Source organism: Neoarius graeffei, chromosome 21 (assembly GCF_027579695.1).
Source record: "Neoarius graeffei isolate fNeoGra1 chromosome 21, fNeoGra1.pri, whole genome shotgun sequence".
NCBI classification, from domain to species: Eukaryota; Metazoa; Chordata; class Actinopteri; order Siluriformes; family Ariidae; genus Neoarius; species Neoarius graeffei.
The window spans coordinates 9,876,973-9,896,643 of NC_083589.1; the positions used below are offsets into that span (position 1 = coordinate 9,876,973).

General features: G+C 42.5%; 1 protein-coding gene across 5 annotated transcripts in view; it reads right to left on the reverse strand.

Annotated features, from left to right (window-relative positions):
* The window catches only part of atxn7l1 (ataxin 7-like 1), a 69,449-nt gene that overhangs the window by 36,961 nt on the left and 12,817 nt on the right, over positions 1-19,671 (reverse strand). For 4 of the 5 annotated variants that reach the window (XM_060903837.1, XM_060903835.1, XM_060903836.1 and 1 more), the window contains 2 exons: positions 15,119-15,199; positions 4,287-4,470 (listed from right to left, as the gene is read on the reverse strand). In XM_060903837.1, coding sequence (XP_060759820.1) covers positions 4,287-4,470; positions 15,119-15,134 — 200 coding nt within the window. In that variant the 5' untranslated portion in view covers positions 15,135-15,199. Of the gene's footprint in view, positions 1-4,286; positions 4,471-15,118; positions 15,200-19,671 lie in introns of those variants that run through there. The other variant, XM_060903839.1, reaches the window with a different exon arrangement.

Consider the following 19,671-nt stretch of genomic DNA (forward strand, 5'->3'; position numbering starts at 1 on the left):
TTCAGTTTTTAGTTTGTTTGTTTATATAAATAGCATAGCTAATCCTAGCAGTAGCACTGGATTGCCTTGTCTTCTCTCTTTCCCAGCCGATGAAGAAATGATTGTGCGCATGCGCGGCAGAAAAGTTTTGTTATTGGAACTTCAGATGAGCTCCGATGTGTGACGTCGTGTTGTCTTGACAACATGCAATATTATAACAATATTGCACGCTCATTCTCCATTGGGTAGAGTGGCATAATATATGGAGGATAAGCGATATAAGAATATTGCATGCCATCAATAAACCCACTAGAAGGGCATAGAACATGTTTTTATTCCATGGAAAAAGTGGCTCGTATGTATAATAATTCCCGATATTTCACTCCAATGACGTCGCTCCCCAGTGTGTTCCCGCTGATTCTCCTATGACGTGTTGTCAAAATGGCGAACCGGTTCAAAATTTAAATTATTTTGATTAACTTGTGCACTTTTTGTTTGGATGTGTCCATATAATATAAAGAACATTACATGGTGAGGCGAAGATATGACATTTATCTTCTCGTGTTGAAAAATATTTCACTCATTCACTTCACTCATTCTTGAAATATAGAGTCACCACTTGAAGATAAACTTCATATCTTCTGTGCAAAAGTATTAGGCGCATGCTGTCGACCAAAAATGTCTTTAAAAAAATGAAATTAAATGCTTCAACATAAAAAAAAAAAATACTATAAACAGTAATCAGTAAGCCATAAGAAATGAAACAAAGTCAGTATTTGGTGCGAGATGATGCTTTGCTTTAAAAAAAAAATAGTCATCTCAGGTCCAACGAGAGCAGTTTTATAAGGAAATGAGTTGGAGGTTTTACTGAGCATCTTACACAACCAGCCACAGTTCTTCTGGACACTGTCACACTCGCTTCTTCATTTTGCACCAAAACCCAGTAGCCTTCATTGTGTTTTCTTTTTAATCTGAAAAGTGCTCTCTTATGGAATATGCTGCTCAGCTACAAACTTTGTTTCTTTAACGTTTAATTTTGTGCTGGGAAAAAAATAAAATAAAATAAATTTGGAACTTGAAAATGTTTTTGTAATGCTGTGACTCAGTAATGGAGAAGTCATAAAATACAAATCTATAACAGAAAATTAGGGTGCCTAAGACTTTTGCACAGTACTGTACAGTATATGTAATATACAGTGGTGCATGAAAGTTTGTGAACCCTTTAGAATTTTCTATATTTCTGCATAAATATGATCTAAAACATCATTGGATTTTCACACGAGTCCTAAAAGTAGATAAAGAGAACCCAGTTAAACAAATGAGACGAAAATATTATACTTGGTCATTTATTTATTGAGGAAAATGATCCAATATTACATATCTGTGAGTGGCAAAAGTATGTGAACCTCTAGGATTAGCAGTTAATTTGAAGGTGAAATTAGAGTCTGGTGTTTTCAATCAATGGGATGACAAATCAGGTGTGAGTGGGCACCGTTTTATTTAAAGAACAGGGATCTATCAAAGTCTGATCTTGACAACACATGTTTGTGGAAGTGTATCGTGGCACAGACAAAGGAGATTTCTGAGGAGCTCAGAAAAAGCGTTGTAGATGCTCATCAGTGTAGGGACAGCCATAGTCCCCGTCTAGAACTACAACTCCCATCAACTAACTTCCGCGATGACCTACGTCACGTCCTCCATGATGACCCACGTCACTTCCACCCCGACTCTATAAGTGACCCGGAAACCCTCAGTTCGCTCTCTCTGTCTGCGGACCTTCGCGGCATACGGACATATAGAGATATCCCCCGCTCATCAGACCGTCCGAAATCACGACGTCTGCCTTGCAAGAAAGAAGACTCAACGCGCTTTCATATGTACCACTGGCCACGGTAAAGAGTACCTAAGTTGCATCATCTCACTCAATTGAGTTACAATTGGTTTATTTGTTTATTATAAGTAACATTACTACTGCAGCCCAAGCAGTTAATTAAAAGTTAGAAGCGACCGGATTCCTTCTGACTTAATCGCTGTGCACATTATTTGATCAGAGACTTTTCCTCACGAACGACGAAGCCTCGATTCAAGGAATTCTCTGCACCTTTTACAGGAGCGACCCACGAGCTTCTGTGAGCCTCCGCGAATACCCGAAACCCCGCGAAACTTCGGGACATCTTTGCATTCCTACATAGGAGCAAGATACTGGAAGTAAGGCTGGCATTTGGGCAAACTAGTCTTAGGAATTAGCTTCATGAAGTAGTGTGAATTTAAACTCAGAAACTGTTTAATTGTGCACACTGTAGACACTTAGAGTGTTGAGTTGATCATTGTGTTCTACATTGTTCTCTCCGTTGTTTTAATAGATAGGTTGTTGCATGCTCTTTCTCTATCCTCTCTAACACCCCTTAATTTCACTATCACACACACTTTGACCTCATCAAGATTTCAGTGGATTTGGTAATGTTATAAGGTAGTGGGATTAAAAACCACGAGGTGATATTTCTTTGTCTCAAGAAACCACGAGGTGATTTTCCTTTGTCTCAAGAAAGCCATGAGGTGATTTTCCCTTTCCCCCCCAACACCTTAGATAACATTCCAAACTTTACAGCTCTCCCTCACACACACACACACACACACACACACACACACACACACACACACACACACATTGCTGCTGACCATATTGAATGTATTCAATTGCTATTATCCATTTAGTATCGTTGTTATAATAAATTCTGTTAAACTGTGCTTGTCTGTTTTTGCTGCTGTATCCTTGAAGTCACACAATCTCAAAGAACTCCAAATTGCCTTCACCCAAGTGTATATGAATGCTATTGGCTCTCGTGTCTATATAATACGGTAAGTAATACATTATTGCTGCATCAGTAGTGATCATAATAATTTGGAATATACCATAATTTAGCTGTTTGGTAATTTATTATTAAACACCAAAATTAATGGTATTATTAATGAGACTGATTTAATGAGACTGATCACTTAAGACCAATAGCACCCACATCAGGCTGGAAAAGGTTACAAAACCATCTCTAAAGAGTTTGGACTCCACCAATACACAGTCAAACAGGTTGTGTACAAATGGAGGGAATTCAAGACCATTGTTACCCTCCCCAGGAGTGGTCGACCAACAAAGACCACTCCAAGAGCAAGGCGTGTAATAGTGGGCGAGGTCACAAAGGACACCAGGGTAACTTTTAAGCAACTGAAGGCCTCTCTCACATTAACATTAGCCAATGTTCATGAGTCCACCATCAGGAGAACACTGAACAACAATGGTGTGCATGGCAGGGTTGCAAGGAGAAAGCCACTGCTCTCCAAAAAGAACATTGCTGCTCGTCTGCAGTTTGCTAAAGACCACGTGGAAAAGCCAGAAGGTTATTGGAAAGATGTTTTGTGGACAGATGAGACCAAAATAGAACTTTTTGGTTTAAATGAGAAGTGTTATGTTTGGAGAAAGGAAAACACTGCAGTCCAGCGTAAGAACCTTATCCCATCTGTGAAACATGGTGGTGGTAGTATCATGGTTTGGGCCTGTGTTGCTGCATCTGGGCCAGGACGGCTTGCCATCATTGATGGAACAATGAATTCTGAATTATACCAGCGAATTCTAAAGGAAAATGTCAGGACACCTGTCCATGAACTGTATCTCAAGAGAAGGTGGGTCATGCAGCAAGACAACGACCCTAAGCACACAAAGTTGTTCAACCAAAGAATGGTTAAAGAAGAATAAAGTTAATGTTTTGGAATGGCCAAGTCAAAGTCCTGACCTTAATCCAATCGAAATGTTGTGGAAGGACCTGAAGCGAGCAGTTCATGTGAGGAAACTCCCCAACATCCCAGAGTTGAAGCTGTTCTGTACGGCGGAATGGGCTAAAATTCCTCCAAGCCGGTGTACAGGACTGATCAACAGTTACCGGAAACATTTAGTTGCAGTTATTGCTGCACAAGGGGGTCACACCAGATACTGAAAGCAAAGGTTCACATACTTTTGCCACTCACAGATATATAATATTGGATCATTTTCCTCAATAAATAAATGACCAAGTATAATATTTTTGTCTCATTTGTTTAACTGGGTTCTCTTTATCTACTTTTAGGACTTGTGTGAAATACTGATGATGTTTTAGATCATATTTATGCAGAAATATAGAAAATTCTAAAGGGTTTACAAACTTTCAAGCACCACTGTATGGTATAGCACATATAGTGTATATACAGTATAAGCAGAATTAAGGTTCATGTGGCAATATTTGAAGAGTGTAGGTGAGAGAAAGGTTCAGGGCACCAACCAGGGTTTTGTTCGGGCACCTTTGGGAGGGTAGACAGCAAGTGGGGCTTTGCTGAAGCGAGAGTGCGGGTAGTCGCGAGGCACACGAAATGGCAGAGGCTCGATTTCACTCTGACTCACAGACATCTTAGCCTTCAGGGGCACCAGAGGGGCTCGTGAACCACTTGCAGAACCGTGTCTCCTCTCTGTAGAACATATATGTGTAGATAAAGGAGACTGCATGAGAATGAAAAAAAATAAAGATGAAGTCAACAAGAACAACTATGTGCTTGAGCGCTCATGCAGCACACAGGCTCTCTCGGTTACTTTACAGAACAAAGAATTAGAAGCGGAACAGAATTTAATAAAGATGATGGGTGACCAAAGAGTCTGTGAAACTTTATGAATGTTCACAAAATTCAGTCCGATGAGCAAAGCCAAGAGTTTGAGATTTTGGTGGAAATAAGACATTTTTGTGGATTCTAACCCCATGATTTATACACCGATATACAGTTGTGGTCAGAAGTTTACATACAGTGACGTGAATGCCATCTTGGATATGGATGTCATGGCAATATTTGGGCTTTCAGTCATTTCTTTGAACTGTTCTTTTTCTGTGGCAGAATGATTGTACAGCATACATCTTTAATTTAAAAAAAAAACACTAGAATTTGGTGCACAAGTTTTAATTTTATTTGGGTTTTCTAAAATCAACACAGGGCCAAAATTATACATACAGGGTCAAAAATGTACATACACTCACTTACATGATTAATTCAGAGGTGCTGAAGCTTCCAAAATGTCTCTTATCTTGCCAAGGCCGAGGTCCCTTAACTTCCTGTCAGTGATGACTGAGTACAGCTGGTAGCTTTTCTATGCCTTCATAAAAAGGGTTTGTTTACAGCACTCACTGGATTGACCAACACACAGTAAAATGGGAAAGTCCAAGGAGCTCAGTGCAGATCTGAGAAAGAGGATCGCAGATATACACAACTCCGGAATGTCTCTTAGAGCCATTTCTAAACCCCTGCAAATTCCAAGATCAGTTCAAACAATTGTATGCAACTTATTGTGAGGTGTAGTCACTTTGCCAAGCCACTTTGCTTCAAGAAAACCCAAACTGTCACCCTCAGCTGAAAGAAAATTGGTTTGAATGGTCAGGAACAACCTGGGAACTACCATGGCACAGCCCTGGCATGAACTGGAAGCTGATGGATCACTGTCTACAGTTCAGATCACCATGGACTAAGAGGCTGCTATCCAGGAAATAATCCCCTGCTCCAAAATTGACACCTTCAAGCTTTACTAAAGTTTGAAGCTGACCACACGGACAAAGAAAAAGCCTTCTGGAGGAAAGCTGTATGGTCAGATGAGACAAAGATTGAGCTGTTTGGCCACAATGACCACCATGTACAGAGGGACACTGTACCAGCTGGTGGTGGTGGTAGGATCATCATGCTCTGGGGCTGTTTTGCTGCCAGTGGAATTGATTCATTGCACAAAGTGGATGGAATAATGAAGGAGGAGGACTACCTCAGAATTCTTCAGCATAAACAATCAGAAACTTGAACATGATTGGGAGTTACAACAGGACAATGAACCCAAACACACATCAGAGCTGGTTGTGGAGGATAAAGCAGGCTAACATTAAGCTTAAAACAAGTCCTGACTTCAGCCCTATTGAAAATATATGGACCGTGCTTACAAGTCGAGTCCATGCCAAGAAAAGAAAAAAAAAATTAAATGAACTCTACCAATTCTACCATGAAGAGTCTTGAAATATCCAACCAGAATTCTGCCAGAAGCTTGTTCATGGTAAACAAACGTTTGGTCAAGGGGAATCTTGCGAAGAGACATTTTACACAAATATTAGGTGTGCTGTATGTATAATTTTGACCCGGTGTTGATTTCAGAAAATCCATAGAAAATTAAAACTTGTGCACCAAATTCTAGTGTTTGTTTTTTGTTATTAAAGCTGTACGCTGTACAATCATTCTGCCACAGAAAAAGAACAGTTCAAAGAAATGACTGAAAGCCCAAATATTGCCATGACATTCATATCCAAGATGACATTCATGTCACTGTATGTAAACTCCTGACCACAACTGTATACAATCCCTGGTCACTTTATTAGGAACACTTGTACACTTGCTCCTTTATGACGTTATCTAATGAGCCAATCATGTGGCAGCAGCACAATGCATAAAATCCTGCAGAGGAAAATGACCAGGGGTGGGTTTTCCCAAAAGCCTCTTACCATGAAGAGCATCCTGACTAGGAGAGAGAGAGAGAGAGAGAGAGAGAGAGAGAGAGAGAGAGTTCATTGTGATGCTCGTTCTACCATTTAACAATGATCTCTGTGCTATGATGCTTTTGGGAAACTCACCCCAGATTGGTTCAAGCTTTCTGGCCAGGAAGGATATAGTAACTCATATAATTACTCTTTACAACCGTGATGAGCAGAAAAGCATCTCCGTATCTGCACAAAACATGGAACCTTGATGTGGAGGAGCTCCAACAAAAGACCAAGATTTTTTTTTTTAAAAATCACCTGGTCTTTTTCCAGTCTTCAACTGTCTAGTTTCGGTGACGCTGAGCACATGCTAGAATTGGCCATCTGATTTGTCTTGGCCATCTGTCCAGCAGCTTAAGCTGGGCCAAAACTAGATCACGCAAAAGCACAAGAAGCCCAAGCACAAACTGACATCTGAATTGATAAAGAAGAAAAAAAAATTCAGGTGCTGGATTCAGCTTCTGTGGGATGATTATGTTGAACGCTGAATTGAAGTCAATGAACAGCATTCTGACATAACTGTTCAGGTACGAGAGGGTCAGGTGGAGGTCAGGTGAAATTTCATCGTCTGTGGTGTGGTTTTGGCAATAAGCAAACTGTAGGGGGTCTAACACCTGTGGCAGTTGTGCTTTCATATGCCTCAATACCATCCTGATGATGGCCGTGAATGCGACAGGCTGATAGTCGTTGAGACAGGACATGGTAGACTTCTTTGGCACTGGGACAACTTTGGTGGTTTTGAGGCATGCAGGTACCACAGCTGTGTTCAGGGATGTGTTCAAGATCTCTGGGAAGATGTCTACAAGCTGATCAGCACATTCCCTGAGCACCCAGACAGGTATGTGGTCAGGGCCCGCTGCTTTTCGTGGATTTATTCTGCGAAGAGTCTTTCTGATGTCAGAAACAGACATTCTGTACTTAATTTTCCCATCTGGTTTTTGAAAGTTGGTTTACGTTTTGGAAAAAAAAGGACTACATATTGACATCGGTTTGTTTCGAGAAGTTGGTGAGGCCCACACGATTGTTATTTTGTCCCTGATAAATAAAAACAGACTTGTGTTTTCTTTTTCCCATGGAGTGTACAGAAAAACTCTGTATGACCAACACATTCAGACTGTGTCAGACACTGGGTCCAGTAAATATATTCACTTCGAGGGAACATAAAAGTTCAAAGTTAATTAAAAGTACACATGGTTTTTAAAGTAAGTAAAGATGTTTTCTTCATCTCCTTTTATTCAATAATGTGAGTATCTTTAAATGGATAAAGATAATATGCTGGGGGGGGGGGGGGGGATCACTGTTTAAAGGTGCCATATGCAAGAATTTGTCAGAATTTTAGTTTAAAACACTTAATAAAATTAACTAAAATTCTCAAAAGAATGTGAAGGAACAGTTTTGAAGTTACGTCAAAGATGTGTAGGTATTGCATTGCAGAGACATCTACTGAACTTTGCATACTAACCAGCTAGCCCTGAGACAGGACGGACCACTCACTCACTTCTTCCAGTTTGTCCCACTTGTGTGTATGGGGTCGCTGCCACGTGGACCCTATTGATCCACAGGTTATTAATTGGAGCATAGTTTTACACCAGATGCCCTTCCTGCCACAACTCTCCCATTTCCAGGCTTTTTAGAGCCACTAGTTAACCTAACTTGCATGTCTTTGGACTGTGGGGGAAACTGGAGCACCCAGAAGAAACCCACACAGACATGGGGAGAACATGCAAACTCCACACAGAAAGGCCCCCGTTGGCCACTGGGCTCAAACCCAGAACCTTTCTGCTGTGAGGCAATAGTGCTAACCACTACACCATCGTGCCCATCTCAAATTACACTGCAACCCCACTATAACGAACTCCTTGGGGGACGTCCAAATAGTTTGTTATACCGAAAAGTTCGTAATACTGAAATGGAGCCACTTGCCACATCAAACTCATACACTTGTGCAAAACAAGACCAACTGTGTTGAATTTATATTTACGATTAATTCACTTACATATCTATGATGTTAAGGAAATAAGTCACAGTTGCTGTCATTTGCTTGCCGCGTGATCTTTCTTTTCAGCTTGTCATCTTGATTGCAGTTATGGATGAAGTCTCGGAGCTCTTTTTCTTTAAAAGTTGAAATTTAATTTTTCGGGATACCGTGTTCTTTAGACAAACCCGTCTCTTTCTCACCACACTTTGGCCGAATCCCATTTCACCCCTTGGACCAACCCCTTGGCCCTTCCCCTCCATTTTGCGCGTTCACGTGAAGGGGTAGGGGTATCCCAATCCCAGTTAACGCGGAGGGGTAGGGGAAGGGGAAGGGCTTCTGTACCCCTTCAAACGGAGATTTTCCTGGAGCAGACTCCGAACGAAGGGGTTTGAGTGATTTCCCACAATGCCATGCGGATTTCAGCGAGATTTCATGCGGATTTCAGAAAGATGGCGGTTCCCGCGGCGAAAGATTGTCATAAATGTATTTTCTCCATTATTTACGTGTTTTAAGTTGTTATCCAGAGGAAACACGCCGCTTGATTCGCTTTCGAGCTGAGAATGAGCAGCGATTTCTGAAATCCAAGCTGCTGCTAAAAAGCTTTGGGAGTGAGTATTGTTTTCGGTTGCTTTACTGCGTACGTTTTGTTCTGTTATTCTCGCTTTTATTGTTTACATGAGTGTTCTGACACCTCATTCTGTCGGATGTGGTGCACGAAGCGCCAAAGATATCCCATTCAGTGGTGTTAGTTAACAAATCACACCCTGCCAGCAGAGATTTCTGGTTCTGCCTCTGGCTCTGACTGTAGCGGCTGGTCGCAGCCAATGACGCATTTGGTTGCGTTTTGCTAACGTAAACGCTGACGGAGGTACGCGATGACGTATGCGATCGTTGAAGGGCTATCCCAATACGTAAGGGTTGAATTTCAAGCCCTATCCCTTGTAGCTCAGTTTCAAGGGGAAGGGCCAAGGGGAAGGCGGAGGGGAAGGGGGAGGGGTAGGGGTAGAAATTAGAATTGGGATTGGGCCTTAAGACGCTCCAGGATATGAAGTTTGTCTTCGACGGCACCACGTCGAACTGCTACTCATGTACACGTACACAACGCCATTAGGACTAATTACCATGCACCTGTTCTGGATTAGAGTGCAATCACAGCATGCGCTTATCAGGACTCTCACTACACACAGACTTTGTGAAGTATACGCTCTGTACCTTGTGTCGTTTTGTAGCACTGTGCTGATATTCTGTTTTCTGACTCTGATTTGTATTTTGGGTTTTGCCCTTTGATATCCTGTCTGTACCTCGCCTGTTTCTCGACTCTGATTTTTGATCACTGATTTGAATCTGTTTGCCAGCGTGTTTTTAAATAAAACTCTTCCAGCGATTACATCCGTCTATCGCCTGCGTTTTCTGACAGATGGAGAGTATAACAGTTACACTTTGCTAAAATGTGTTCATTTCCCTTGTGTATGCAAACTTTGGGGCCCCCTTTATATGCATATACAGTGGGGTCCAAAAGTCTGAGACCACACTGAAAATCTGGGATTTTTATTTATTTATATTTTTTAAATGTAAAATATATCATTCTTTTTAGAAAATTGATATTAAATTAGAAAACAACGCAAAATATGGAACATTTTCACTCGTGCTCTCAGACTTTTGAACCCCACGATACTGTAAATATGTATCTCGGACAATGATCCAAAATACGTCCAAGTTCTCAAAAATGGATCAGTGAACAGAGAATCAAGCTTTTAACAAAAATTTATTTCAATTAAAGCTTAGAGTTCACTCAAATCGTTAATGAGGGATGAAGAGAATCAACCAGAAACAGTTTCTAGAACCCGTATCTGCCAGTTCTAGAGATGAATATCAATGAAGTACATAAGGATTATCAAATTTACAAGACCTAGCAATGATAAATTTGGAGGAAAAAAAAAGCCACTTTGGGTGGAAAAACGTAACGACAAAAGACATGTTTTTGAAGTCAGGTATTTAAAGGCAATCTGCATGAAACGTATTTGATTGGCTGGCTTTACAGAATGAATCGAGGATGGTTTTTATTCCAACGAAATAAAGACAGTCACTGCACTCCTCATAAAACATGTTAATAGAGTTGTAAGTTGGCTTTCAGGCAGACGAATGGCCTATCTTTTATTAGCTTAGCGCTTATCAGGAAAAGGAAAGACGACAGCAATGGCACCCGTGAACACTCATAAATTCATGTGTTGATAGTTTTATAAGGCTGCTTTCAAGCCACTGAATGTCTGAGTGCGCTTAAAGTGATGTCGTGACCGTCCTTGCTAAGGCTAACTCTAATTATCATGCTAACCAGTTGAACCATGGAAGATTTTGGGGGTGGAGCTTTGTGTACATGGATGGGAATGAGGTGGGCTCAATGAGTTTAAAAAAAAAAAAAAAATCCTATCTGATTCAACTCAGAAACCTTATCTCTCTAATAACACTGACAAAATATTCTCATGAACCTTAAAGAAGCTTTGTGAAGAACCGAGTTTTATACCCATCCATCCATACCTTCAGTTATTAAGACAAAATCTCCTACAAACTTGACCATATGGCCAATAACCAAATAATAAAATAAAATTGTTATTTTAATACTTTGTGCGTTATTATAGAACAGAAATTGTGTTAAGGGTAAATTTGTTTAAAGGCCAAAGTTTGAAGAAGTGGATAGTTATGTGAAAAGAAAAAAAAACGGATAAAGGGTTGACAGTAAGTGTTGCTAAATTGTTCAAAAAGTTTCTACTAAATTATGATAAAATGGTTATGTTGGCGATGCTCAGTGCTGGCACAATGGCGTCGATTGATTTTTCCTTTCTTCTCAGCTTCAAATGGCTTGGTTTTTCCCCCACAGACAGCTCTCCAGTCTTCATGTTGGTTTATCCTTTTAACAACAAATGCAGTCTTCACTGGCAAAACCAGGGCTCCGGATGTTCCAATACTTGAAAAATCGGTAGGTTAAAAAAATATATATTATCATTTGTTAAACACATCTAGATGTAAATATCATATATGTTGGTTTCAGATGAGGGCGGCGTAGTGGTTAGCACTGTCTCCTCACAGCAAGACGGTCCTGGGTTCAAGCCCAGCGGCCGGCGAGGGCCTTTCTGTGCGGAGTTTGCATGCTCTCCCCGTGTCTGCGTGGGTTTCCTCCGGGTGCTCCGGTTTCCCCCACAGTCCAAAGACATGCAGGTTAGGGTAACTGGTGGCTCTAAATTGACCGTAGGTGTGAATGTGAGTGTGAATGGTTCTGTGTCTATGTGTCAGCCCTGTGACGACCTGGCGACTTGTCCAGGGTGTACCCCGCCTTTCGCCCGTAGTCAGCTGGGATAGGCTCCAGCTTGCCTGCGACCCTGTAGAACAGGATAAGCGGCTACAGATGGATGGATGGATGGATGGATGGATGGTTTCAGATGAGCTGGTTTGAGTATTTCAGAAAATATCCTGGGATTTTCTCACACCAGTGTTGTAGTCGAGTCACTAAACCTCGAGTCCGAGTCCAGCCTCAAGTCCCTACTGTTCAAGTCCGAGTCGAGTCCACTATTGACCCAAGTCGAGTCCGCGAACAAGACTCCAACTGCACCATTTGACGGTGGCTGTTTCAGCGTCATTAACATTAGTTTGTTCCTGAACATGATGTATGAACAGGTGAATGTGCTTCTCTTTATCAGGGAGTGTGAAGTATTCTGTCAGAGATGGTTGGGAGACGGATGTAAGTGCAGAAGGTGGTGTGTTTATTAATACAAGTGAAGACGAGTAAACAATACAGAACGGCAGGCAAAATCATAAAACGGTGAAACGGGCAATAGGTTGAGCGAGGCACAAACAGGCTATTGTAGACTCGGCAGAATCAAAGACGAGAAACAGGAAATCAGGGTTCAGGAAACCAAACAAGGAAATAAGGCTCGGTAATGTGTCAGCAACGCAAGTCAATACTTCACCAAGTGTGTTTTCACAGTTTTTATATTGGCACGCTGATTGCGCCTTAATCCTGTGAAGGTGTGAGTCATTTACGGTGTGCCAGAGAGTTTATCTGATGCACGCGCCAAGGCACGCACGTGTGACACTCTTGCATGAAATTATTACAAAAATTAATGTATATATAAATATCTTATGCCAAATTACTATGGCATGTTACAAAAAATAAAGAAAAAAATCCGAGTCCTCGTCTCCAATTTACGAGTCCGAATGCATTTAATGCATGAGTCCAAGTCCAAGTCATTAGTGCTCAAGTCCAAGTCAGGTCACGAGTCCTTAAAATTAGGGCATGAGTCAGACTCGAGTACTACAAGCCTGTCTCTCACACACAGTTTACACAAAATGTTGTGGAAAACAAAAATCCTCCAGTGAAATCCAGGTGGAAAGACCTTGTTGATGTACAACCCCGATTCCAAAAAAGTTGGGACAAAGTACAAATTGTAAATAAAAACGGAATGCAATGATGTGGAAGTTTCAAAATTCCATATTTTATTCAGAATAGAACATAGATGACATATCAAATGTTTAAACTGAGAAAATGTATAATTTAAAGAGAAAAATTAGGTGATTTTAAATTTCATGACAACAACACATCTCAAAAAAGTTGGGACAAGGCCATGTTTACCACTGTGAGACATCCCCTTTTCTCTTTACAACAGTCTGTAAACGTCTGGGGACTGAGGAGACAAGTTGCTCAAGTTTAGGGATAGGAATGTTAACCCATTCTTGTCTAATGTAGGATTCTAGTTGCTCAACTGTCTTGGGTCTTTTTTTTTGTCGTATCTTCCGTTTTATGGTGCGCCAAATGTTTTCTACGGGTGAAATATCTGGACTGCAGGCTGGCCAGTTCAGTACCCGGACCCTTCTTCTACACAGCCATGATGCTGTAATTGATGCAGTATGTGGTTTGGCATTGTCATGTTGGAAAATGCAAGGTCTTCCCTGAAAGAGACGTCGTCTGGATGGGAGCATATGTTGCTCTAGAACCTGGATATACCTTTCAGCATTGATGGTGTCTTTCCAGATGTGTAAGCTGCCCATGCCGCACACACTAATGCAACCCCATACCATCAGAGATGCAGGCTTCTGAACTGAGCGCTGATAACAACTTGGGTTGTCCTTCTTCTCTTTAGTCCGAATGACACGGCATCCCTGATTTCCATAAAGAACTTCAAATTTTGATTCGTCTGACCACAGAACAGTTTTCCACTTTGCCACAGTCCATTTTAAATGAGCCTTGGCCCAGAGAAGACGTCTGCGCTTCTGGATCATGTTTAGATACGGCTTCTTCTTTGAACTATAGAGTTTTAGCTGGCAACGGCGGATGGCACGGTGAATTGTGTTCACAGATAATGTTCTCTGGAAATATTCCTGAGCCCATTTTGTGATTTCCAATACAGAAGCATGCCTGTATGTGATGCAGTGCCGTCTAAGGGCCCGAAGATCACGGGCACCCAGTATGGTTTTCCGGTCTTGACCCTTACGCACAGAGATTCTTCCAGATTCTCTGAATCTTTTGATGATATTATGCACTGTAGATGATGATATGTTCAAACTCTTTGCAATTTTACACTGTTGAACTCCTTTCTGATATTGCTCCACTATTTGTCGGCGCAGAATCAGGGGGATTGGTGATCCTCTTCCCATCTTTACTTCTGAGAGCCGCTGCCACTCCAAGATGCTCTTTTTATACCCAGTCATGTTAATGACCTATTGCCAATTGACCTAATGAGTTGCAATTTGGTCCTCCAGCTGTTCCTTTTTTGTACCTTTAACTTTTCCAGCCTCTTATTGCCCCTGTCCCAACTTTTTTGAGATGTGTTGCTGTCATGAAATTTCAAATGAGCCAATATTTGGCATGAAATTTCAAAATGTCTCACTTTCGACATTTGATATGTTGTCTGTGTTCTATTGTGAATACAAAATCAGTTTTTGAGATTTTTAAATTATTGCATTCCGTTTTTATTTACAATTTGTACTTTGTCCCAACTTTTTTGGAATCGGGGTTGTAAAAGGTGGCTGTAGACTCGATGACATCACCTGGTCTGATGATGGTTTCTGGTGAATTAAGAAGATGGCAGGGTCAGAATTTGGCATCAACAGCATGAATCCATGACCCATCAGTATCATGGTGGTGATATTGCTCTTCCTTGTGTGAACATTTCAGTGGGAGTGTGGAAAATGTGTTCTTGGCACACACTGGGCCCTTTAATGCCAACCACCCATGGTTTGAACCCCACAACCTCTCCAAGTACTGCGGCTGACCAGTCACCTGAACCGAAACCTTTAGAGTGTGGTAGAACAGGAGGTTCAAAGCAGTAATGTGCAGCTGACATATCTACAGTGATGAGGTAATGTATTCATGTCAACATGGACCAGAATGTCAAAGGACTGTTTCCAGCACCTTCTCATCCATACCATGAAGAGCTGAGGTTGGAAACGAGGTATGCTTCCCAGTATGAGCGTGGTGTTCCTAATAAAAGTGCCCAGTTAGCATTGCAAATATCAGCAAATGAATTGAGGTTGCATTCAAAGAAACAGAAACGGATGAAGTGCGCTGGAGGAGTGGGACTGTTGCACTTACGGTTCTTGCTGTGCATGGCTTTGAGGGAGTCAGGTGGGGCGGCTATCCTCTCTACTCGCTATACAGCTGTTCCCCCAGTACCTGCAAGTAGAAAGGGATAAAAATGAGTTAAATCCACAGACCACACCCACACCATAAAGGCTAAAGGTTTCTGTAGATTATAGCTGATAGAATATACGGTTTACACAACAGAAAAAGTTGGGACGGGATGTTGAAACTGAAATTAAAACTGAAAACAATGATTTGTAAACAATCTTTGACCTGTATTACACTCAAAACAATACAACACAATTTTGAAAAAAAAAATCATGAGGTAAAACATCAAATAAACATATTTCAATTTTAATCCTTGCAAAACATTTCAATAAAGTTGTGACAGTAAAGCATTTCCCATTTTTATAAATGTTCCCGTTCCGTCTCATGACACTTAGGGACTGAAGACACCAAGTGATGAAGTGTTTCAGGTGTTATTTTGTCCCGTTCTTCCTGTAAACAGGTCTGAAAGTGTGAAACAGTTATGATGGGGTCACCATCGTTGTCATATTTTTCATTTCTAAATTCCCCACACATCCTCTATTAGGGACAGATGGGGACACACCCTCTTCTTCCACAGCCACGCCTTTGTAATGTGAGCAGAATGTGGTTTTGCGTTGTCTTGTCTTGTTGAAATCTCCCTGGAAAAGATGTCATCTTGAAGACAGCAGATGTTGCTCCAAAATCTCAGCGTACTTTTCAGCATCAATGCTCCATTACAGAAGTGTAAGTTACCTTTGCCAAGGGCACTGACACAACCCCATACCATGACACACCCTGGCTTTTGGACTTGTTCCTGGTAAGAGTCTGGATGGTCCTTTGTGTCTTCAGAGCACACAGTGTCCATTTCTTCCTAAAAAGACCTGGAACACTGATTGACCTGACCACAATACACGTTTCCACTGTGTGATGGTCCATCCCAGATGCCTCCGAGCCCAGAGAAGTCGACGGCGCTTCTGGACGCAGTTAACATAAGGCTTCCTTTTTGCACAGTAAAAGTTTTAACTGGTGTTTGTGGATGTAACTCTGTATTGTAGCTTGATAAAGGCTTTCCAAAGTAATCCCAAGCCCATGTGGTTCTATCAGCTATAGATGAATGACGGTTCTTGACGCAGTGAGGGATCTGAGATCACGGGGGTTCAGATTAGGCTTGAGCCCTTTGCCCTTTACACACTGAAATTCCTCCAGATTCCTTGAATTGTTTAATAATATTATGCACCGTAGAGGGTGAAATATGCAAAATCACTTCATATCTTAATTTGAAGAACATTTGTTTTTAAAACATTTCAATAATTTTCCCACGCACTTGTTGACAAACTGGAGATCCTCGGCCCATCTTTACTCCTTAAAGACTAGGCCTTTCCTGGATACTGATTTTGTACCAAAACATGATTCCATGCACCTGTTTCAAATCACATCATTATTAAATTGTTTTACCTCATTACTAGCCCTAACTTACTCCATCCCAACTTTTTTTGGAATGTGTTGCAGGCCTGAAACGCAGGAATGGATGTAAATTAACAAATGAAATGAAGTTGACCAACAAAACATGAAATATCTCTGGTTCATTCTGTCTGCAACAAAATACAATTCAAAGTACATTTAGGAATCACTGCTTTCTTTCGTTTTTATTTGCATTTTCCACACCATCCCGAGTTTCTCTGATTTGGGGTTGTAGTACACAGTGTAAGAGAGGTGATAATGCTGGATTCCAGTAAAGCTCATAACTCAGGACTCTGATCTCTAGGGAAAAAAGAAAACATTTCCTCAACTCAGAATTCCTACTGAAGAACACCAAACGGTCTCCCAAATCAAGTTCATTGAGTGACGTCAAAACATGGCTGATCACAGCATGAACAGGAACTCATTTTAACCAGAGGCCAAAAGATGGAATTTCCTCCCACCTCCGAGAAAAGTCACACCATTGATATGTGTTAATAAAGCCAGCTGTGGGTATGTGGGGAGATTCAGATCTTGTAGGTAGATAACTGGACAATACAAAAGCTTCAGTAAACGTAGCTCTAAAATCACTCTGGTGTTGGGTAAAATGTTGTGAAAGTGCCCCAAGAGTGAAACTCTGACTAGATCCAGGACCTTCACATGATCACACTGGCAGTGCATGCTTATAACGTAAAGCAAAGCTGAGGTGTGTAGGAACAGTGTGTATACTTCGCCAAGTCTGTATGCACGGAGAGTCCTTATTAGTGCAAGCTGTGATTGTGCTCGGATCAGGAACAGGTGCATGGCAATTAGTCCTAATGAGGTTGAGTGTGGCTGCAGTCCGAGGTGTGCCATTGCGTGCTCCGAATGCAGACATGCGTGGACGTGACAGATATTGATAGATCATATTGTCCAGCCCTCCTGCAGATCCTGTTAGGACTAGGACTGTTTTGGCCTCTAGAGGCCGCTGTTATTTCCTTTTCATGTCGTGTTCATTTTGGCCTCTAGAGGCCGCCACTGTTCCTGTGTTTTGAGTTTGTGTTAATTGCCTAATTATCTTCACCTGTGTCCTTAATTAGTTTGTCTATTTATACCCCTGAGTTCAGTCCTCTTGTCACGGAGTCTTTGTGCTGTTATGTTTATCTCCAGTTTCCTTTGTACTGTGTTTTTTGATCTTCTTAGCTTTTGAATTTTTGCACTTTGCTTTTCTTTTGGATTATACTCTTTGGTTTTTTTTTGTCTTTTGTTTTGCCCTGTATATAGTGTATATAGTTTAAATAAACCTTTTGATTATTTTTCTACTTCCGCCTCACGCCTCTGCATTTGAGTCATCCCCCTGGTGGCCTAGTGGGGGTTTGCTGGATTATCACACCAACGAACCAGGTTCGAATCCCAGCAAAACCCTAACAGAAAGACTCCGTCATGACCGACTCAGCAGAGGCTGCTTCAACTGTCTACCCGGCCAACCTTCAGGGAATTATGGCAGCTTTGACAATCTTCATAGCGACCATGGACGCTCATGGACGTACGCTCACCAGCCAACGTGAGGCCCTCGCTCGCCACGAGGAACTGCTTCAGCAAATTGGGAAAACCCTGGCACAGCTGACATCTCTGCCTGCATCTCCTGCTCCTGATCCAGTTCCTGCTCCTGATCCAGCTCCCACTCCTGCTCCAGTGCCTCCTGCAATGCTGCCTTCTTCACCTCGCGAACCCAGCCTTCCTGCACCACAGAGGTATGACGGCAAGCACAGTGAGTGCCGAGAGTTCCTTACCCAGTGTCAACTCACCTTTGAGCTTCAGCCTACCACCTACACTACGGATCGCCGCAAGATTGCCTTTGTGATCACCTTATTAGCTGGTAAGGCGCGAGCCTGGGCTACTGCTATCTGGCAAAGACAGGGACCTGAGTGCTTTGATTTCCAGCTTTTTTCTGAAGAGATGCTTCGGGTCTTCGATCAGGCAGACATCAGTACCGACGCAGCCCGAAAGCTCATGTCCATCCGGCAAGGAGGAAGCGTCGCAGATTACGCCATCTCGTTCCGAACACTCGCAGCAGTAAGTGGATGGAACGAGACTGCCCTGGTGTCAGCCTTCCACCATGGTCTGTCTGACCCCATCAAGGACGGTCTGGCCTCTATTGGATGCCCAAGTGACCTCGAAACCCTCATCTCACATGCTATTCGTCTGGACAACAGGATGAGAGAACGCCACCAAGCCTTGAGCCCCCCCAGCCTCCCTACCTCTACCTGGAGACCGTCTACCTCCTTCAGTGACTGTCCAGAACCCATGCAAGTGGGTCGTACTCGCCTCTCCGCATCTGAGAGGGAGCGCAGAAGGAGGGACAAGTGCTGCATCTACTGTGGCAAGCCTGGTCACTTCCGAGCATCATGTCCCGAACTCTTGGGAAAAGGACCGCCCCGTCCAGCCGAGGGAGGGTTGTGACGGGGCCTACCCTCTCTCCCGGACTCCCTGGCCAAGGAATCTACATCCCGGTCTCCATCTCCTGGGGTGAGTCTGTCCACTCTTGTCAAGCTTTGATAGACTCAGGGGCGGCTGGGAACTTTATGGATATTCACTTCGCCCAAAGCATCAATATTCCGACTGCACCTCTTGAAGTCCCACTGTCTGTGTCTGCCCTCGATGGCCAAGCGTTAGGTGATGGAAGAGTCACCCAAGTTACTTCTCCAGTTTTCCTCCAGTCTCAAGGTCACAAGGAAGAAATATCCCTGCACCTGATTCCTTCACCAGAGTTCCCAGTGATTCTAGGCCTTCCTTGGCTTACCCGCCACAACCCTCGCATAGACTGGGTAACAAGCCAGGTTGTGGAATGGGGCCCTGTGTGCCATGCCTCTTGTCTGCTCTCTAGCTCTCCTGTGTCTCCTGCCGAGCCCCCTGATCTCACCGAGTTATCTCAAGTTCCCACAGAGTACTGGGATCTCAAGGAGGTATTCAGCAAGAGCAGGGCCGCCGTTCTTCCTCCGCACCGGGCCTACGACTGTGCCATCGACTTGCTCCCTGGGACTACCCCTCCTCGTGGCAGACTGTTTTCACTCTCTCAGCCAGAACGCAAGGCCATGGAG